Consider the following 20,632-nt stretch of genomic DNA (forward strand, 5'->3'; position numbering starts at 1 on the left):
TTCGGGATGGCCCCACTCCGCACCTCTGCATCCTCTCGCTTTTCAGCCATTCCGACATCCCGGCTCTGGGATCCCAAAGTGCTTTGCTCCCAAGCCCTTCCTGGAACCCTGGGTTTCTGCCCCCCAGCAGGTACAGGAGCGGAGGGGTGGGGGGAGCGGGATGGGGATTGGGAGAGGGACTCAGCCTGTCTCGCAGACCTGTGATTAGAGAGCCCTGTCCTCCGCTGCTGGAAGGGTTAACAGAGTCTGCGAGGCCTGCGAGGCCAGGGTAGGAAGCCAGGTCCAGGAAAAGGGAAGGATATCTTGCCTTTTTATCCGAGTTACAATGCTGAAAGGGAGCCAGTTGGGGGAGGGGATGGAGACCGACAAAACAACCACCCCCAAATAAAATTATGAATGGGCTGAAGCCACAACAATGCGGGAGGCTGCTGGGGGCGGGGCTGGAGGGCCTGTTGACTAGTAGCAAGGTCAGGGCCCCGCGCCCGTAAACAAGGGCTCACAATGCCCGTCTTTCCTCCGAGAGCCGGCTCCTCTCCTGGGCTGGTCCCCTGGGTCCCCGGCCTGCCCTGTCCCTCGTCCTCGCCCGAGTCTGTCACTGAAAGGCCAGCGCTGCTTCCTCAGGGAAAAGCCCGGTCTTTTGTGAGCCTCCACTTCCTCCTCCTGTGGGAACCACTTGTGGGCCTATGACAGCTGCTCTGAGGCGTCTTTCTCAGGAGCCGAGGTGGGGAGGAGAGGGGGGCCGCTGGCTGCAGGGCAGGGGGGCTGCAACCTGTCCGGGCTGGGATTGTCATCACAGGCCTGGGCAGAGAACAATGGGGGGAGCCCGGCTCCCCCACCCCCAGGGCTAGGTGCTGGGGCAGCTTCCTCTTCCCACAAGCCTGCTCTTTTGTATGTGTGTGTATTGGGGGGTCAGGGGAATTCTTTTGTTTGCTTTGGTTTCCCTTTTTTTTTTTGGTTTGCCCTTTGGATAGCCCCTGGCTGGGGTGTGTGTGTGTGTGGAGGGACAGTGATGGGGAGCTCCCTAGAGGAGAGGGAGTGAGCGTGGGAATGGGGTGGCCATGGGGTTTGTGGGGAGGGTCTGTGCAGGGATGTTGGGGGCTTTGGGAGACGAGGAGCATGAGGTGCTGGGATGGGGTCATGGTTTCCTGCTGGGTAGCGTCTGTCCTGGGTGTGCTGACCTTGGGACAATGCACCTGAGCCCCTGGGCCAGGGCCACACGTAGGACAGGTGTCTGGCAGCTCGCTGGAGGAGGGGCAGAGGAGGCCCCCCCACCCTAACCCTGTGCTGCTGTGACCAGTTGTGTCCCACTCTCTGCGATCCCATGGGCTGTAAACCGCCAGATTCCTCTGTTCATGGAATTCTCCAGGCAAGAATACTGGAGTGGACTGCCATGCCCTCTTCCAGGGGATCTTTCTGACCCAGGGATCGAACCTGTGTCTCTTATGTTTCCTGCATTGGCAGGCAGATTTTTTACTACTAGCACCACCTGGGAAGTCCTCTCATTATTAATGGCCTCTGCCTCTGCTATTTGGGGGATGATCACAAGTGTTACATGGAGAAAGGTCTTCCGAGGTCACGAAAGCCTAGGGAAGCCTGGGTCTTCCTAGGTTGAGCAGTAGCCTTTGTTGCAGGACTCTCCAGACCTTTCCTGGGCTAACACGGGTTGTATTATCCCCAAGATAGGGAGTTTCTCAAACCCACCTGAATACAGTGCATTCCGTGGGACCCTTGGAACCCTCTTTGGGAAATATTGTTTGATGCTGACAACAGAATCTGTTGGAAGAGGAAAGGCTGACTCTGGACCCCGGGAGAGGACAGCTCATGCCAAGATCAGGCAGCCATGTGAGGGGTGAGACCAAGGGAAAGACGGAAGAGCGGTCCGATGGGAAATTTTTGTAGGACTTGGAACAAGTGACCTTAGAGAAATAGGAGGACAGTATCTGCTTTAGAGGGAAAGACAACTTCTTCCCCTTGAGGTCTGGGGGATTTGGGGACAAGTGTTAGACTGAGAGGCCAGTTTAGAGTGAACGTCCAGGCAGGAGACCCAGAAAAGGAATGCAAATGTCACATCTGTTGGAGACAAAGATGCTGGAGTGAGAAGGGTGGGTTTGGGGTCACCACAGAGGAGATCCCAGCTGAGGGAGCTTCCAGACTCATAGCCCAGGTGGCCTGAGGCCTGAGCCACCCTCTCAACCAGCATCGTCCCCTCCTGGGGTCTTCCCCTGGTAGTGACAGTAAAACCACGGACAACTGCCACCTAGGAGCAGAAGAAAATACTGCCCAAGGACGGGTCTAGGTACTGCCTCACAGATTTCATGGGGCTGAGCATCCACTGCGTGGATGTGAGTTTCTGCTCTATTCCAGCTGATGATGTCAGTACATTTGGGACCATCAAGGCTCACACCTACAGCCCCAGGCCTCCATTCCAGGAGGCTTCCCTGTTAAGCCTTTGGAGTCTCAGGAATCCCCCCAAAATGCTCCAGAGGCAGCAATTCTGGAGTCCACTCAGGGAGGACCTCATGGCCTTGTTGTCTCCCTAAAGGCCTCCCAGGGGTGAATATGTGCTCCTAAGACTGAGGTCTGGGCTCTCTTTTCTCTTTGAAAATTGCCCAGTTACAGAGGAATGATCAAAATCTATTTCCACTGTGGGATGCAGGGGACTTGCAGGAACTTCAGGGGTTTAGTTCTCTGGGCTCCAGTTTGGGTTCTTTGCTTGTATGCCGGGAGCTGTTGCTTGTGATTAACCACTAGGAGACTAGGTTCTTCTCCTTTGTTTCACCACCAGCGAAAGGAGTGAAATTCCAGCCAGGGAGGGGGACCCACCTCTTTCCCTGCCTGGCTGGACCCCAGAGAAGCACCTGTTACTCCAAGCCCCCTTCACTTTGCCTTAGCCTACACAGCTTCATTAATGCATTCATGAATTCATACATCCATTTATGCCTTCGTTCATCCACGCTTCTATTGCATGCCCACCAGGGGCAGGTGCTGGAGAAAGGATGTTTCTTCTAAAGGAGACACTCTGCAAGTTCACAGGTAGTTAAAACCTGGGCGCTGGGAGCACGCTAGAGGTGTGTATAGTTATGAGAGCCTGTAGTGCTCCTATAGTTGGGAGCACATCACCCAACTACTCCTTGGGGATGACTGCAAAGGTTTCTCAAAGAAAGTGACATCTCAGAGGACACTAAAAAAAAACATGAACAGCAGCAAAAACCTGTGATTCCCAGCCCAGAGCAAAGCGCTCAGCACTCACTCTGATTCAATAACAAAATGATTGAGTGAGTGAATGAATGAGTGCATTTTTAAGTCACTGGTGTTTCTGCCTCACAGAGTTATCCTCTTGTGAGGAAAGCAGACAAGTGAGAAGAAGCTTCGTAAGAAGCCCTGTGTGAAGGATTGCTTCCTGTGCCTTTTGACCTTCAGCTGTGAAGCATGACCTCTACTGCATGTTGAGCAGAGACTGCTGTTAAAGGATATCCCTCCACTGTCCTCCCAGAAGGAAGGGGAGACTGGATGGTGCTCCAAGCCCATCACTTCAAGGACCTTCTGCATGTGCTCTGAAATAAGAAGACAGCGGGGCTTCCCTGGTGGCTCAGCGGTAAAGAATCTGCCTGCCAATGCAGGAGACATGAGTCTGATCCCTGGGCTGGGAAGATCTCACATTGTACAGAGCAGCTAAGCCCGTGGACCACAGAGCCTGTGCTCTAAGAACCCGGGAGCTGCAACTACTGAGCCCACGCGCCATAACTACCGAAGCCTGCACACCACAGACCGTGGGTTCCTCAGCGAGAGAAGCCACTGCAATGAGAAGCCCAGCTCTGCAACAAGAGAGTAGCCTCTGTTTGCCTCAACTAGAGAAGACACCCACAATGCAACACAGACCACAAAGCAACGAAGACCGAGCCCAGCCAAGAATAAATACATAAAACTTCCTAAAAAGGAACAAAACAGTAAGGGGAAGTGGCCATGGTGGGGATTTTCAAAGCAGTCCTGGAGGGAAGATGGTCCCTTTTGGCCAATGGCAGGGGGGGCTGGAGTGGGGTGACGAGAGCTGATGGATTGAGAGTCATCTGAATGGGAGAGAAGACAGGATAAGTGAGCGTGGCTCATCCCCCAAACACACAAATGTGCACATGCCCACAAACACATGCACACATACACACACGTAAACACTTGAACACACACACGTTACACCCTTTGGGAAATAGATCACATGCAAGACACAGGTTTCGAATAGAAAATCACTTCTTCAGAAGAGGTTGTGTGTGTGCATGCGAGCTGAGTCGCCCAATCGTGTTCAGCTCTTTGTGACCTCGTGATCCCTCCAGGGATCTGTCTTGGAAGTCCCAGCAAAAGTCCCAGGACCTAGAATCTTTGATACTTAAGGCAGGGTAGACAGGTGCCACCAGGTGGTGCCAAACAAGAGCTTGTGCTGGGAGAGACGATACACTACCAGGGACCCAAGGCTCCCTCGTTCATTCTGTTTTGCAATGCTCCACGACTCTGCATTTTAGGGCCTTGGATTTCTCAGCTCCCCCACCCCATTAAGGGCCTCATGGCAGGGTTTTACTGTAGTGATACTCTATGGGATAATGGCTCTTTGTGTATCGCAACTGGTCTTGTAGGTTTTGAAGTGTTTCCTTTGCCTTCCTCAGTCGTGTCCGACTCTTTGTGACCCCATGGAATTCTCCAGGCCAAAATAATGGAGTGGGTAGCATTTCCCTTCTCTAGGGGATCTTCCCAACCCAGGGATTGAACCTGTCTCCTGAATTTCAGGCAGATTCTTTACCAGCTGAGCTATTTGGGAAGCCCATAAGCAGCGGTGGCTGCGCTTTGCTGGAGCAGCTGTGAAGAGATACCCCACGTCCAAAGTAAGAGAAACCCCAGTAAGACTGTAGGCGCTAAGAGAGGGCATCAGAGGGCAGACAGACTGAAACCACGATCACAGACAACCAGCCAATCTGACCACATGAACCACAGCCTTGTCTAACTCAATGAAACTAAGCCATGCCGTGTGGGGCCACCCAAGACAGACGGGTCACGGTGGAGAGGTCTGACAGAATGTGGTTCACTGGAGAAGGGAATGGCAAACCTCTTGCCTTGAGAACCCTATGAACAGCATGAGAAGGCAAAATGATAGGACACTGAAAGAGGAACTCCCCAGGTTGGTAGGTACCCAATATGCTACTGGAGATCAGAGGAGAAATAACTCCAGAAAGAATGAAGGGATGGAGCCAAAGCAAAAAAAAAAAAAAACACCCAGTTGTGGATGTGACTGGTGATAGAAGCAAGGTCTGATGCTGTAGAGAACAATATTGCATAGGAACCTGGAATGTTAGGTCCATAAATCAAGGCAAATTGGAAGTGGTCAAACAGGAGATGGAAAAAGTGAACATTGACATTCTAGGAATCAGCAAACTAAAATGGACTGGAATGGGTGAATTTAACTCAGATGACTATTATATCTACTACTGTGGGCAGGAATCCCTTAGAAGAAATGGAGTAGCCATCATGGTCAACAAAAGAGTTAGAAATGCAGTACTTGCGTGAAATCTTTGAAATGACAGAATGATCTCTGTTCATTTCCAAGGCAAACCATTCAATATCATGGTAATCCAAGCTTATGCCCCAACCAGTAACGCTGAAGAAGCTGAAGTTAAACGGTTCTATGAAGACCTACAAGACCTTTTAGAACTAATACCCAAAAAAGATGTCCTTTTCATTATAGGGGACTGGAATGCAAAAGTAGAAAGTCAAGAAACACCTGGAGTAACAGGCAGATTTGGCCTTGGAGTACGGAATGAAGCAGGGCAAAGCTAATAGAGAGAGAACACACTGGTCACAGCAAACACCCTCCTCCAACAACACAAGAGAAGACTCTACACATGGACATCACCAGATGGTCAACACCAATCAGATTGATTTTATTCTTTGCAGCCAAAGATGGGGAAGCACTATACAGTCAGCAAAAACAAGACCGGGAGCTGACTATGGCTCAGATCATGAACTCCTTATTGCCAAATTCAGACTTAAATTGAAGAATGTTGGGAAAACCACTAGACCATTCAGGTATGACCTAAATCAAAACCCTTATGATTATACAGTGGAAGTGAGAAATAAATTTAAGGGACTAGATCTGATAGACAGAGTGCCTGATGAACTATGGATGGAGGTTCGTGACATTGTACAGGAGACAGGGATCAAGACCATTCCCAAGAAAAAGAAATGCAAAAAGGCAAAATGGCTGTCTGAGGAGGCCTTACAAATAGCTGTGAAAAGAAGAAAAATGAAAAGCAAAGGAGAAAAGGTAAGATATACCCATTTGAATGCAGAGTTCCAAAGAATACCAAGGAGAGATAAGAAAGCCTTCCTCAGTGATCAATGCAAAGAAATAGAGGAAAACAACAGAATGGGAAAGACTCGAGATCTCTTCAAGAAAATTAGAGATACCCAGGGAACATTTCATGCAAAGATGGGCTCAATAAAGGACAGAAATGGTATGGACCTAACAGAAGCAGAAGATATAAGAAGAGGCTGCAAGAATACACAGAATAACTATACAAAAACGATCTTCATGACCCAGATAACCATCATGGTGTGATCACTCACCTAGAGCCAGACATCCTGGAATGTGAAGTCAAGTGGGCCTTAGAAAGCATCACTACGAACAAAACTACTGGAGGTGATGGAATTCCAGTTGAGCTATTTCACAGATGATGCTGTGAAAGTGTTGCACTCAATATCCCAGCAAATTTGGAAAACTCAGCAGTGGCCACAGGACTGGTAATGGTCAGTTTTCATTCCAATCCCTAAGAAAGGCACTCCCAAAGAATGCTCAAACTACCGCACAATTGCACTCATCTCACACGCTGGTAAAGTAATGCTCAAAATTCTCCAAGCCAGGCTTAAGCAATACGTGAACTGTGAACTTTCAGATGTTCAAGCTGGTTCTAGAAAAGGCAGAGGAACCAGAGATCTAATTACCAACATCCGATGAATCATCAAAAAAGCAAGAGAGTTCCAGAAAAACATCTATTTCTGCTTTATTGACTATGCCAAAGCCTTTGACTGTGTGGATCACAACAAACAAACAAAATTCTTAAAGAGATGGGAATACCAGACCACCTGACCTGCCTCTTGAGAAATCTGTGTGCAGGTCAGGAAGCAACAGTTAGAACTGGACATGGACCAACAGACTGGTTCCAAATAGGAAAAGGAGTACGTCAAGCCTGTATATTGTCACCCTGCTTATTTAACTTATATGCAGAGTACGTCATGAGAAATGCTGGAAGAAGCACAAGCTGGAATCAAGATTGCCGGGAGAAATATCAATAACCTCAGATATGCAGACAGTATCACCCTCACGGCAGAAAGTGAAGAACTAAAGAGCCTCTTGATGAAAGTGAAAGAGGAGAGTGAAAAAGTTGGCTTAAATTTAGCTCAATATTCAGAAAACTAAGATCATGGCATCTGGTCCCATCACTTCATGGCAAATAGATGGGGAAACAGTGGAAACAGTGGCTGACTTTATTTTGGGGGGCTCCAAAATCACTGCAGATGGTGATGGCAGCCATGAAATTAAAAGACGCTTACTCCTTGAAAGGAAAGTTATGACCAACCTAGACAGCATATTAAAAAGCAGAGACATTACTTTATCAACAAAGGTCCATCTAGTCAAGGCTATGGTTTTTCCAGTAGTCATGTATGGATGTGAGAGTTGGACTATAAAGAAAGCTGAGCACCGAAGAATTGATGCTTTTGAACTGTGGTGTTGGAGAAGACTCTTGAGAGTCCCTTGGACTGCAAGGAGATCCAACCAGTCCATCCTAGAGGAGATCAGTCCTGGGTGTTCATTGGAAGGACTGATGTTGAAGCTGAAACTCCAATACTTTGGCCACCTGATGCAAAGAGCTAACTTATTTGAAAAGGCCTTGATGCTGGTAAAGATTGAGGGTGGGAGGAGAAGTGGACGACAGAGTAGATGGTTGGATGGCATCACTGACTCAACGGACATGAGTTTGGGTAGACTCTGGGAGTTGGTGATGGACAGGGAGGCCTGGAGTGCTGCGGTTCATAGGGTCGCAGAGAGTTGAACACGACTGAGTGACTGAACGGAACTTTGCCTTACTGCCTTGCCACAGAACTAACAGCTAGGCAGGAAGGGGTCATTACTTCCACCTTGCAGGTAAGAAAATTGCAGTTTAGAGAAATTACAGAGAGAAGGGGGCAGCTGGCCATGCTTTAGCTGTTTCACAGCCTGGGGCATTCTATCATCCTCCTCATTATTGATCTGAGGCATATTCACCATGTATAAATGCTTTGTGTCAGGGCCTTGTAACCAAGGGGACACAAGGCTGAAAGGCGTGTCCCTACTGTCAGGGAGCTTCGGGGCTGATCACCTCTCTGTCCCTCCTTACATCTTTGCTGTGGTATCAGTGTAAACAGCTGTCTCCCTCTCTCCAGGCTGCAGCTGCATCCTTGTTTTCCTGCCCCAGACCCCCGCCTGGTTGAGTGGGAGATGCCAGGAACTACAGAACACCCTGACACATGTTCCTGAAGCATCTTCTTAGAGCGTCACTGTTAGTAATTTAAAATTTTCTTCTACTTCAAAACACAAAAGATATATGATGAAACAGAATGCAAAGGGTACTTGATTGAAAACTAATAACAATAAAACCTGAAGCTTGGGACTTCCCTAAAGGTCCAGTGGTTAAGACTCTGCCTTCCAATGCAGGGGGCATGGGTTCAATCCCTAGTCAAGGAACTAAGGTCCCCCGGGCTGTGAAGTGTGGCCCAAAGTAAACACACTGAGGATTTCGGACCTCCCATACTCATGGGGGTCTTTGCTTCCAGCCCTCAGGGCTGGTTTTGTCGCTCCACAGCACCACCCTGGGCACCTTGGGGAAACCTGTGAGATAGGCTTAGCCTTTATCTCTCTTTTGTTGAAAGGACTGGGGCTGGGATGTGCTGGGTTTTTAAGGCTCCCTGAGTTCACCACAGCCCTGGTCCCACCCACAGGGCATCCTAAGAGGCCCATGCCGATGTCACTGGTTAGGAAGCTCCTGGAAAATACCAGGCATCCCACACTCAGCCGGAAAGGGGTGCAGAGCATGGACCCTAACATCAGGAGGCCCCTGCCCAAAGCATGGAAACTCACATCAGGAAACCTCCGACTTCGTTTCCCCTCCTTTGAATGAGGGACTTCTCTCAGTGATCCGCATGGCTCCCCCATGGCTGCATCTGGAGGGTTTGTTTGGTGAGCCTCGTGAGACCCCAGAGTTTGGGGATGCCGGCTGGACACAGACTCAGCCTTGACCTGCCTCTCCATCCCCTACACTAGGAAGCCTGCCAGGATCAATCCTTCTCCATGCCCACAGCTCCTGGGCTCTGCAGGCCTCTCTTCTCTGTCCTGGATGGGGCCACCACAGTCTCTTACGGGGCCCCTCGGCTCTGCGGCTGTCTCCCGCTCCTCCACTTTCCACACAGTGGTTCCTGGGGTGGGATCTTGTCACTCCTGCTCTAGGCCCTTCAATGGCTCCTCATGGCTGCTTCAGGGGCCCCCAGGGGTCCTAAAAGACAGGCCCACCTGGGTGCTCCCCCACCCAGCCTCCCACTCAACTTCATCTCTCACCTGCCCCCGCCTCCATCACGGCCCTGCCTCTAACACAACTCTCTCTCTTTTTCCTCTTTTTAAAACAATTTTAATTTTATATTAGAACATAGTTGATTAACAATGTTGTGTTAACTTCAGGAGCACAGCAAAGTGATTCAGTTGGACTTACACCTCTATCTATTCTTATTCAAATTCTTTTCCCATTTAGGCTATTGCAGAATATTGAGCAGAGTTCCCTGTGCTATACAGTAAGTCCTTGTTCGTTATATATTTTAAATATAGTATGTTTAATGTGTACATGCCAATCCCAAACTCCCAATCTATCCCCCTAACCCTTCTCCCCTAAGTAATCATCAGTTCGTCCTCTAAGTCTGTGAGTCTGCTTTTGTTTTGTAAATAAGTTCATTTGTATCATTTGTTTTTTAGATTCCACATGTAAGTGGTATCATGATATTTGTCTTTCTCTGACTTACTTATTTCACTTAGTATGGTAATCTCCAGGTCCATCCGTGTTGCTGTGAATGGCGTTATTTCATTCTTTTTAATGGCTGAGTAGTATCCCATTGTATGTATGTACCATATCTTCTTTATCCATTTGTCTGTCTGCTCACCCACTCAACTCCATCTCTCACCTGCGCCCACCTTTATCGTGGCCCCACCTCCATCACAGCTCTCTTTATAGTGATGTTATCCTCAGTTCACTTCCTTGTCTCTCCCCGCAGATGGGCCGTCAGCAAACAATTTCTATAGCACATACTTTAGGACTGCGGACCATATGGTCTCTGTAACGGCTGCTCATCTCTGCCTTATAGAACAAAGCAGCCATGGACAATATGAACACACACGGGCAGCAGCCTGGATTCAGACCTTGGAGTCTAGTTTGCAGCCTGTTCTGTGAATGGTCTGTCTCATGGACTCCCGGGTCCCAGCACACAGACTGGCAGTGTGTGTGTATGTTGTTGCTCAGTCGTGTCTGACTCTTTAAGATCCCCTGCGCTGTAGCTAGCCAGCCTCCTCTGTCCATGGGATTCTCCAGGCAAGAATACTGAAACCGGTTGCCGTTTCCTACCCCAAAGGGATCTTCCCAACCCAGGGACGGAACCCAAGTCTCTTACATCTCTTGCTTTGGCAGGTGGATTCTTTACTACTGAGCCACAACGGAAGCCCCTTGCCTGGCGGTGTAGATCACTCATGAAAGTTTTGAATGGATATATGACCCGGAGGGCTGTGTGGAGGGGACAGTGAGGAAAAACTCATTTTTCTGAGGATCCAAGTCTTACACTCTGGCACAGTAAGGAGGCTCAGGCAGTGGGGTTCTGCTCTATGCTGCCAAATCAGGGCTTCTGCCTCCAACAGCACCCTGCCTGACGTCTCAGGAGGAGGAGAACCCAGGCTTTGCAGATTAGCACCAGGGGAGTTGTGGGGCAGGATTCCTGGCTCCCTAGGGGAGAGGGAAGAGAGGACCCCCAAGTGACCCAGCCACAGAGCAAGGGGGACCACTCGTCAGTTCCCAGTCCTGAGAGGACCCCCAGGGGCCAGCTCCCTCAAGAATATCTTTCGGCTATGGCTGCTCTGAGCCCGGAGCCCCACCTCTGAGGGCCAATCCAGTGGCTCTGGAAAGCTCCCACCAGTTGTCAGGCAAGGAGCCTCTTCTTCCTTCTCACCCTTGAAGTCTGTATCTTCTGCTCCCCTAGACTTCTGGGGGATCCCAAACCTGTGCAAGCATTCCTCATTTGGAGGAAGAAAGAAATTTCTCCCCAAACTTTGATAAACTTTTTGTCTGAAGTCACTCTGCCATCTGGTGGCTGTAGCTGGGAATTGCAGTCGCTTCTGGGCCAATCCCACTAAGTCTGTTGGCAGTATTCCTATACCTCTGAAGCCCTCCCCTAGAATAACCTAATCGAGTCCTATTCATTCTGCCAAACTCTGAACCTAGCCTAGTACCTAGGCTTTCTGAGTGTTTGCAGTTCTGTTCACAGTTCTATTCCAGGGGTATAACAGGCTGGCACATAAAGTCTCCCAGGAAGTGTTTGATGAATGAATGAGCAACAATAACGCACATCAGATTGTGATGACTTTCTTCCTCTGACCAAACAATTTCTGTTTTTTGACTGTATTTCATTATGTGCCATCCTTTATATAGCTTTATATATGTAACTCTCATATTCCATCCTGGATTATAGATTCTGGAGATGGTGTTTTCATTTTCTAACTGCAGTAGAAATTCAGTGACTACATTTTAAAAATTATGAAGACTATAGTATCGCGTGCTGTGTGCTGCGCTAAGTCATTTCAGTCATGTGTGACTCTTTGCAACCCTGTGGATCATAGCCCACCAGGTTCCTCTGCTTAAGGCATTCTCCAGGCATGAGTACTGGAGTGGGTTGCCATGCCCTCCTCCAGGGGATCTTTTCCAGTCCAGGGATTGAACCCATGTCTGTTACATCTCCTGCATTGGCAGGCGGGTTCTTTACCACTAGCACCACCCGGGAAGCCCCAACTATGGTATTACTCTCATTAGTAGCAATCCATTGCATGTATAATCTGCTTTATTACTTCTATTAGTTTCTACATTTGAGCTTCTCAACAATTCTTTGAAAGACTAAAGCAGAAACTATGAATCCTATTTTCAGATAAGGAACCTGGGTCTCAGGAAGGTTAAGTGACTTGCAGAAGACCACACAACTCCTGAGTGGATGTGCTGGGACTTCGGACTCCAGACTGAGTGTACTGTTCCCTGCTTGTTGATTTGGGTCCCAATGGGAAGAGTGTCACCTGGTGGGGTCATTGAGGGAAGGTGACATTTTAATGTGGGCAGAGGGAATCTGCAAAGAACCTGTGGTCTGTAGAAAAGTCGTTCCTCCAGCATTCCTCACTCCTGCTGTGCTAATCTGTCAGGAGGCTGGAACAAAGTCCCACAGACCCAGGGCTTCAACAACAGAAGTTCTTGTTCTCCCAGCTCTGGAGGCTGGATGTCCGAGGTCAAGGTGTCAGCAGGTTAGGTTTCTCCTGCGGCCTCTCGCCTTGGCGTGCAGACAACTAGCTTCTCCCTGTGTCCTCACAGGGTTGTCTGTGTCCCCATCCTCTCTTCTTACAAGGACACCCGTCACGTCAGATCAGGGTTCGCTCCAGTGACCTCATGAGACCTTAATCACCTCTCAAAAGGCTCTATCTCTTACTATAGTCACATTCTGATGTCCTGGGGGTTAGAACCTCAACATACGAATTTTGGGGGACACAGTTCAGCTCCCACCTCTGCCCCCTAGCAGGCACCGGTCACCTTCTTTCTCCATGGGCCTGTGCTCTCCTTAGAGAGACTCTGGATGCTATTCTGCCTCTTCAGAATTGCCGGAGATAAGGCTGGTTGACGGCTGCCTCATGGAAGGGCAAGGTCTCAGGCTGTCAGTGACTAAGAGGGCAGAAAACCCCCAGAAACCCATACAGACCCATGCAGGCAAAGTAGCTCCATATACTGTAACCACTTTGTCTGGCAACAAATTGAAAACCCCGAGCAAGCGGCAGAGGACTTCCTGCCTGAGAGGAATGTCTTCAGACCAACACTATGAGCATTTTCTGGGCACATGGATGGAAGAGACCAGCACTCAGAGTTCAATTTCAGACACTTAGAAGACTCTCCAAATTTGTCCAAATTAACCTGCCACCTGGAATGTGTTCTGCTCATTTTGGGGTAAATCTCTTCATGACCCTGGCATCCGAGTTTCTTAACCTGTAAAACGAAGCACTTAGACTAGATCCAATCATAAGACTTGAAAGGAGGGTTTGGGAACCACGACTAACACCTACCAGTTGTGTGACCACGCTCAAGTCGCTTTAACCTCTCTGCAACTTTGTCCTCTTCTCATAAATACAGTGGAGGGTCAGGGAATCTCCCATTCATTGCCAGCTCTGAAATCGTCTACTTTAAAAAAAAAAAATTCAAGCAATTATAAAATTACAGAAAAATAGAAAGTACAGTTATATAAGAAAGCCTTTTCCCTCTGCTCATTGGAGAGCAAGTTGCTGACCTGATTTTCTATCCACGTGTATGTGTCTACAAACAAGGACACCATCCTTGGAATCCTCAGACCTCACTGAGGCTTTACCAACTGGCCTGATAACGTATTTCAGAGCCAAAGGATCCATTTAGAATGATGTGCTACCCCGAATTGTCACTTCCTTTTGGTCTTCTTTTCCTGGGACAATTCCTCCATTTTTCTTTGATTTCCACAGCCTCAGTACTGCTGTAGATTTTGTTCCGGCTATTTTGTAGAATGTTCCTTGATGTCAGGCCCCCTGGTCAGGGACCCCCGTCTTGGACCCTGACTTCGTGCGTCACCCGAGCTGCCGTATGGACATGCTGCGGCCCCAGGCAGGCTCTGACCACCTCCCCACCCCGTGGGGGCCCCCTTTCCCGTGGACCCGCTGGCCCCACGCAGTCCTGAGACCCTCCTGCCCTTGAACTGAGGACACAGCAGCCCTGCGTGCCACATCAGGGTTTGGGGCTGAATCGCTCAGGATGAAACGGAAGAGAGCGGAAGTGCGGAGCTTGAGGCTTTAGTCGCAAGTCCATCCCAGAGCGGGGGGGTCGGTAAGAGGAACAGAAGGACCAACAGGGCCCGGGACTCAGGGAGGGGCAGTCATGGTGTCAAGAAAAGAAAAGAAGGCAGCTGAGGGCACTGAGGTGGGCTTTGCCCACACACTCTATGGTTCTGGAAGATCTGGTGGGCCCCCCTTTTGGGGTCCACAAAGAGACCCCATAGCAGCAGGAGGGGGATGGCTCTCACCCTGGAAGGCATCTCCCCTGGGAGTGTGTTCTGAGTGACAAGATGTTGCCGATTGTAGAAGTATACTTCGGAGATGTGACAGGGAGCTGGGATGTGTAGCTAACAGAAGCCAGGACTCCCTGAGGTCAGAAGAGTGGTCTTCGAGGGTGCCCACGTCTGTCTGGGTGGCCCCCCAGGAGCCGCACACAGTGCTGGGGTGAGACCCATTGGGAGTTGATGCAGCTCAACTTGAGACCTTGTTCTCCAGGTCAAAGCTGTATGTAGCTGAGAAGGCCTTCCCGTGGGGGATGAATTCCCCGTCATGGGTGGCATTCAAGTTGAACAATACAGAGAACTTCAAGGAAACTCAAGTCCAGGCCAGGGAGGGGTAGGAGGAGGAGTGAGAACTCCCCAAGCTCCCCCAACCCAGCCTGAGGTCTTGTCACTCAGCTTTGCCCCATGCAGGAGTTGGGTTTTCCTGAGTGTTACCCACAGCTGGCTTTGCGTCACTTCATCTGAGTCATCACAGCCTGGCATTGGCCTTGGCAGTGCATGGGACAGTCCCACCGTTTCACAGACCAGGCACCTGGGGCATAGGTACTCACGTTCCTGGGGCCAAGGCCTGAGTCTCGGCCAGAGCAATTCTGGACCTAACCCTCCACGGCCATCAAGGCCAGCTCAGGGCAGAGAACCCAGGCCTGCCTGCCTGCCTGCCTCCCTGGTGTGGGTGACATCGATCCGACTCTCCTTTCCCCACCCCAGAGGACCTTTCACCTCCTCAACTGCGCCGGCAGCTGCTCACCCAGCACCTGAGTCCCTGGGTGATCCGGGGACAGCACTTTGGAAGGATGCTACATGCTTCCCGCACTCAGAGGATCCAGGGACCAAAGACGGAAAATGGCCTCTTCCTGGGCCTGTTCTGATGTAAAACTGCAGAACTCAGAATTAAATAGCCGCTTTGCAGCACAGAGCAATGGTGCCCAATTAAGCTATTCTGGGGCCTGAGGGCACTTTGGCATTTTGTGAGTTTTTATTGCTCAAGACAATGAATAATACATAAGTCTGTAGAGTCTCAATTCAAGTGATGACTCATGCATCACATTTCAATCTAACCCATATTTTAATGTGATCCTCCTAGACTTTAGAAAGTCAGGGGCCCACTACGTCTTTTCTTTAAACTGTTTAAAATTTTATGTATTTATTTTTGGCTGCGCTGGGTCTTTGTTGCTTTGCATGGGCTTTCTCTAACTGCAGGCCGGGGGCTTCTCATTGCAGTGGCCCTTTGAATTGAATTGAATTGAAAGTCTCTCAGTTGTGTCCAACTCTTTGCAACCCCATGGACTATACAGTCTATGGAATTCTCCAGGCCAGAATACTGGACTGGGCAGTCATTTCCTTCTCCAAGGGATCTTCCCAACCCAGGGATTGAATCCAGGTTTCCCACACTGCAGGCAGATTCTTTACCAGCTGAGCCACAAGGGAAGCCCTTTACCTTTGAGTAATTCAAGTTTGGATCTTTCAGGGAAATACTTCTCCAAGAGTGGAACACAGACCACCACTGGTCAGCAAACAACTTGTTCCTGGCCCAGGATAAGGTCAGAAATGGAGAGGAAACGTTTAGAAACCTTCAGAGCCATTTAACAGGGTGATTTTCTGTGAGTTGAATCTAATACGAATCATACAAGTTTGAGCTTGTTATTTTATATGTTCATTTTGTGGTTCATTTTTCTAGTGACCAAATTGTCTTACGTTTTATGTAAGTATTGGTTTGCAAGAAGTTAGGAATTTAAAACAAGAGCCTGCAAGCTCTGTCCTTCCCCACAGATGGTCTGGGACTTGTAGGTCCAAGGCCACAGCCCTTCCTGCTCCTCACTGCAGCCGTGTCTACCGAGCACAGAGGTTAGGCCCACACAAGGCACTTTATTCCCCGCAGGGCGCTCTGTGCCTGCTGGGCTTTGGCTGTGTGACCCCTTAGTGGGTGACCACAGCTGACCTCTGGGCCCATGGGGTCCTTCCCCGAGACTTGTAGGCCAGCGACCGAATCAGGCTTTCGAAACTCAAAACCTAACTTTGCCACGAAGTTGTTGGGTGACCTCGGGCAACTCGCCTTCCTCTTTGGGTGTCAGATTTTTCATCTTTGTAACAGCCCTTCCGGTTCTCTCCTTATGGGACTCCAACCCTGGGAATCACTGAGATATTCATCTCACGGCAGTGAAGTCAAAGCCAGATTTCTGACTTAGCTTTCATAGCACCTGGAAGGCAATTTTTTCTTTTTTTACATTTTCACTGGGGTATAGTTGCTTTACAGTGTTGGCTGGTTTCTGCTGGAAAGTGGATCCGCTCTACGTACACACGCATTCCCCTCTCTTTCGGACTCCTTCCCACAGGTCACTGCAGAGCACTGAGGGGCGTTCCCCGTGCTTTACAGCAGGCTCTCATTAGTAATTTATTTTATGCGCAGTATCCAGAGTGCGCAGATGTCAGTCCCAAGCTCCCAGTTCCTCCCACCTCCCCTTCCCCCGTTGGTATCCACACATTTGTTTTCTATGCCTGTGTTGTTCTTTCTGCTTCACAAATATGTTCATCTGTATCATTTTTCTTGTTTTTTCTCTTTCTTTTTTAAATTATGAAAGTATGCTAATACATTTACAGGAGACTTGAAAAATATAGAACAAATCTACATGTAGTTCCGCTACATGTAGTTTAGTTACTTGTTACATGTAGTTTAGTTGCTCAGTCTTGTCCAACTCTTTGTGACCCCATGGACCGTAGCCCCCCAGGCTCCTGTGTCCATGGGGATTCTTCAGGGAAGAGTATTGGAATGGGTTGCCATGCCCTCCTCCAGGAGATCTTCCCAACCCAGGAATCGAACCCAGGTCTCGAGCATTGCAGGCAGATTCTTTACCATCTGAGCCACCAGGGAAGCCCAAGAATACTGGAGTGGGTAGCCTATCCCTCTTCTCCAGGGGATCTTCCCAACCCAAGAATTGAACCGGGGTCTCCTGCACTGCAGGCAGATCCTTTACCCACTGAGCTACCAGGGAAGTCCAGTTTCACTATATATTACAATCATTTTTCAAGCTGATAAATTAAGATTTTTAGTTGGAGTTTCAATATTAAATTCTCAAAAATTAATAGAATGAATATTTAGAAAAGTAGAAGAACATAGTAGACCTGAAAAGCACCATGAACCAATTCAACAAAATTAAGATTTATTGTACCATTTTCTAGATTCCACATTTTTGTTCTTACCAGCACTATTTACAATAACCAGGGAAGAGAAGAAGGTGGGGAAGGGCTTTTGCCCTCGGGAGAGGCAGGAGGGGTGTGGGGGAGGAAGACCAGGCAGGGTGGGAATTGGAAGATCAAGAAAGATGAAGCTGAGCAGCTGCTGTGAAATGTGCATTTTTGGGAAAGAAGGCTGCCGCCAGATGACTTGTGTCAAGTGTGGATGTGAGTCCAACGTTCTCTCTTCTTCTCCCCTTCAAGAAACCTTCCAGTGAAGACCTCCGATGCACCTCAAAGTTTCTGGAGTGAAATCTGTATTTATTCTGAATGCAGAGTGGCTCAGGCTGGCCTCAAGGCCAGCCTGTTTTGTCAGGCTGCACAAAGCTTTGATGGTGAGTCGTTCAGAAAGCTTGTCTGTCTTATTCTTTGTTTAGCAAGGGCCAGCCCTTCCTGTGTTCTCACCATCTCATGCTGGTTGAATGTCATTGTTAAAAGCCTGCCGTCCTGTATTGTGTAGTGGCCTTGGGATGAGTGTAGGGGACCAGGTACCTCTAAAGGCGGCATGAGGCAATGGTCCCCAGGTTAGACCCCTGCCCTTTCCATCGTCATCTTTTCCGCGGGACCACACGCCCTTTCTTAAGTAGATCATCCTGTCCTCTGTCTGCAGGTTTGTGTCTGTCCCCAGTACTCTACTCACCCCAGCAACGCAAGCGGAGCATATCCATTGCTCATCTTGCTCTTTGAGATGACTGCAAACAAACAGCTTAGAGCACAGAGCCCCCTCGACTGCCGCAGGAACTGGAGAATGTTGCAGACTCAGAGAACGGACTGGGCTTGCGGACACAGGGAGGGGAAGGAGAAGGTGGGATGAACCGAGAGAGCAGCATTGACATCTATACATTGCCTTGTGTAAAGTGAAAGTGAAAGTTGCTCGGACGTGTCCAACTCTTTGCGACCCCGTGGACTATACAGTCCAGTATAGTCAGTGGAGTGGGTGTTTGTTGCCTTCTCTAGGGGATCTTCCCAACCCAGGGATGGAACCCAGGTCTCCCACATTGCAGGCGGATTCCTTACCAGCTGAGCCCCCAGGGAAGCCCTGCCGTGGGTGAGATGGACGGCTAGGGGGAAGCCTCTGTATGGTACAGGGAGCTCAGTTCGGTGTTTTGTGATGACCGAGAGGGTGAGAGGGAGGCTGGAGAGGGAGGGGATGCATGCACACACACCGCTGATTCAGGTGATGGTACAGCAGAGGCTAACACACCCTGCAAAGCAACTATACTCCAACTAAAAAAGAGGATGTTAGCAGCACGGAACGCTGGGCTTGCCCTTAGTGAGATTCGCCCCCCTGTCATCTCCTGTCCACTGCTGGCTTCCCTACCCCGGTGCAAGCTCCAAAGAGGCATTCACCATGTTTGCCTTGATCATAGTGATATGCCTGGACATAAGGGCACGTGGGTGCCTAACACTGTGTGTGACTGAGTGGTTTATCGACCGATGGCTTAAGAGCAAGCGGGAGCCTCCTTCACTGCCCCATTGCTCTTCCAGGGTCCAGGATAAAGAGCTGATGTACTGCCTTGACAGTCTTTGCAATGTGAAATCATGGATTTTTACTCTCTAACCTTCTCTAGAAATCCTTTTGACTGGGAGGACACAGAATTTGCACCAGCTGGATCCAATTCCTCAAAGAGTGAGTGATACCTGAACCCAGGTATCAGACCTGTAGGCCCATGTCCTTGTCTTGGACAGTGTCCAGAGGCAGGGTGACCCAAGGGCTCAGGGCTACCTCCATCTAGACCAGACAGGCCGGGGTGAATAGAGTCTCACCCCCTCGGAGCCCTGTGACCAGAGGCCGTGGTTTCCTCAATCTGTAAACAAGGCCCAGTGGTAGATCTGAATCCTGGGGCTACTGTGAAGATGAGGGGGGATTTTTTTTGCGGGGGGGGGGAGGGGAGCTTCCCTGGTGGCATAGTGGTAAAGAATCTGCCTGCAGTGCAGGAGACCCAGGTTCCATCCCTGGATCAGGATGATCCCCTGGAGGAGGGCATGGCAACCCACTCCAGTATTCTTGCCTGGAGAATCCCATGGACAGAGGAGTCTGGCAGACTAGAATCCTTGGGGTTCCAAAGAGCTGGACATGACTGAGCGACTCACACAACACAATTCTGAGGATGAGGGTTTTTATTTTTTTGATCAGGCTGCATGGCAACGTTGGACCTTATTTCTGCAATCAGGGATGGGACCCACACCCCCTGCATTGGAAGTGCAGCGTCTAGGCCACTGGATCACTAGGGAAGTCCCCTGAGGGGGAATCTTAATACACAGAAGAGTATTTAAAAGTGTGGTTGGCATATAGGAGTTATTCTGCACACGGCAGACTTTAGTAACAAGCAGAGTTGCACTGTGTGTGTTCTGCCGGTTCAGAGTCGCTCAGCTGGGAGCCAGGAGGCTGTGGACTCTGAGCGTTCCTGACTTCCGCAGCAAGGGAGCCGTGGGATTAGAACTCATGCCACGGTGGGGCGAGGTATCTTGGGGCACACTGGAGGCTCCCACACGCCTCCCCCCAGCCCTGGCTCTTAGCCTTCTTCACTCTCAGTGAAGGCCTTTTCTTCTCGGAGCCTCAGCTTCCTCATCTGAGCAGTGTGAGTGGTCCTCTCTGCCCTTTCATGTCCACAGGCAAAAGGGTTGGGTGAGAAGGTGCTTTTCAACAGGAAGAATAAAAGGTTCAGGCCTCCCGGGTGGCTCAGTGGTAAAGAATCTACCTGCCAATGCAGGAGACACAGGTTCGATCCCTGGGTGGGGAAGATCCCCTGGAGAAGGAAATGGCAATCCACTCCAGTATTCGTGCCTGGAGAATCCCATGGACGGAGGAGCCTGGTGGGCTACAGTCCAGGGGGCTGCAAAGGGTCGGCCATGACTAAGACCCTGAGCGGGCACTTTCCAAACAAGTGAGTTGTGTGTGTGTGTGTGTGTGTGGCAGGGAGGGGTGCGGGAGGTGGGAGAGGAGGACAGAAGAGTTTTGAGCTGGAAATGC

The 20,632-nt window shown here is 49.7% G+C and overlaps 1 protein-coding gene across 1 annotated transcript in view; it reads right to left on the minus strand.

Moving 5' to 3' along the window:
• Positions 1–681: 681 nt before the first annotated feature.
• The window catches only part of PRSS55 (serine protease 55), a 31,019-nt gene continuing 11,068 nt past the window's right edge, over positions 682–20,632 (minus strand). The window contains exons 5-6 of the mRNA XM_043890684.1: positions 19,319–19,390; positions 682–798 (exon numbers count right to left, since the gene is read on the minus strand). Of these exons, the coding sequence (XP_043746619.1) occupies positions 682–798; positions 19,319–19,390 (189 nt within the window). The remainder of the gene's footprint in view (positions 799–19,318; positions 19,391–20,632) is intronic.

The sequence above is a fragment of the Cervus elaphus genome, chromosome 29, assembly GCF_910594005.1.
Source record: "Cervus elaphus chromosome 29, mCerEla1.1, whole genome shotgun sequence".
Classification (NCBI taxonomy): Eukaryota; Metazoa; Chordata; class Mammalia; order Artiodactyla; family Cervidae; genus Cervus; species Cervus elaphus.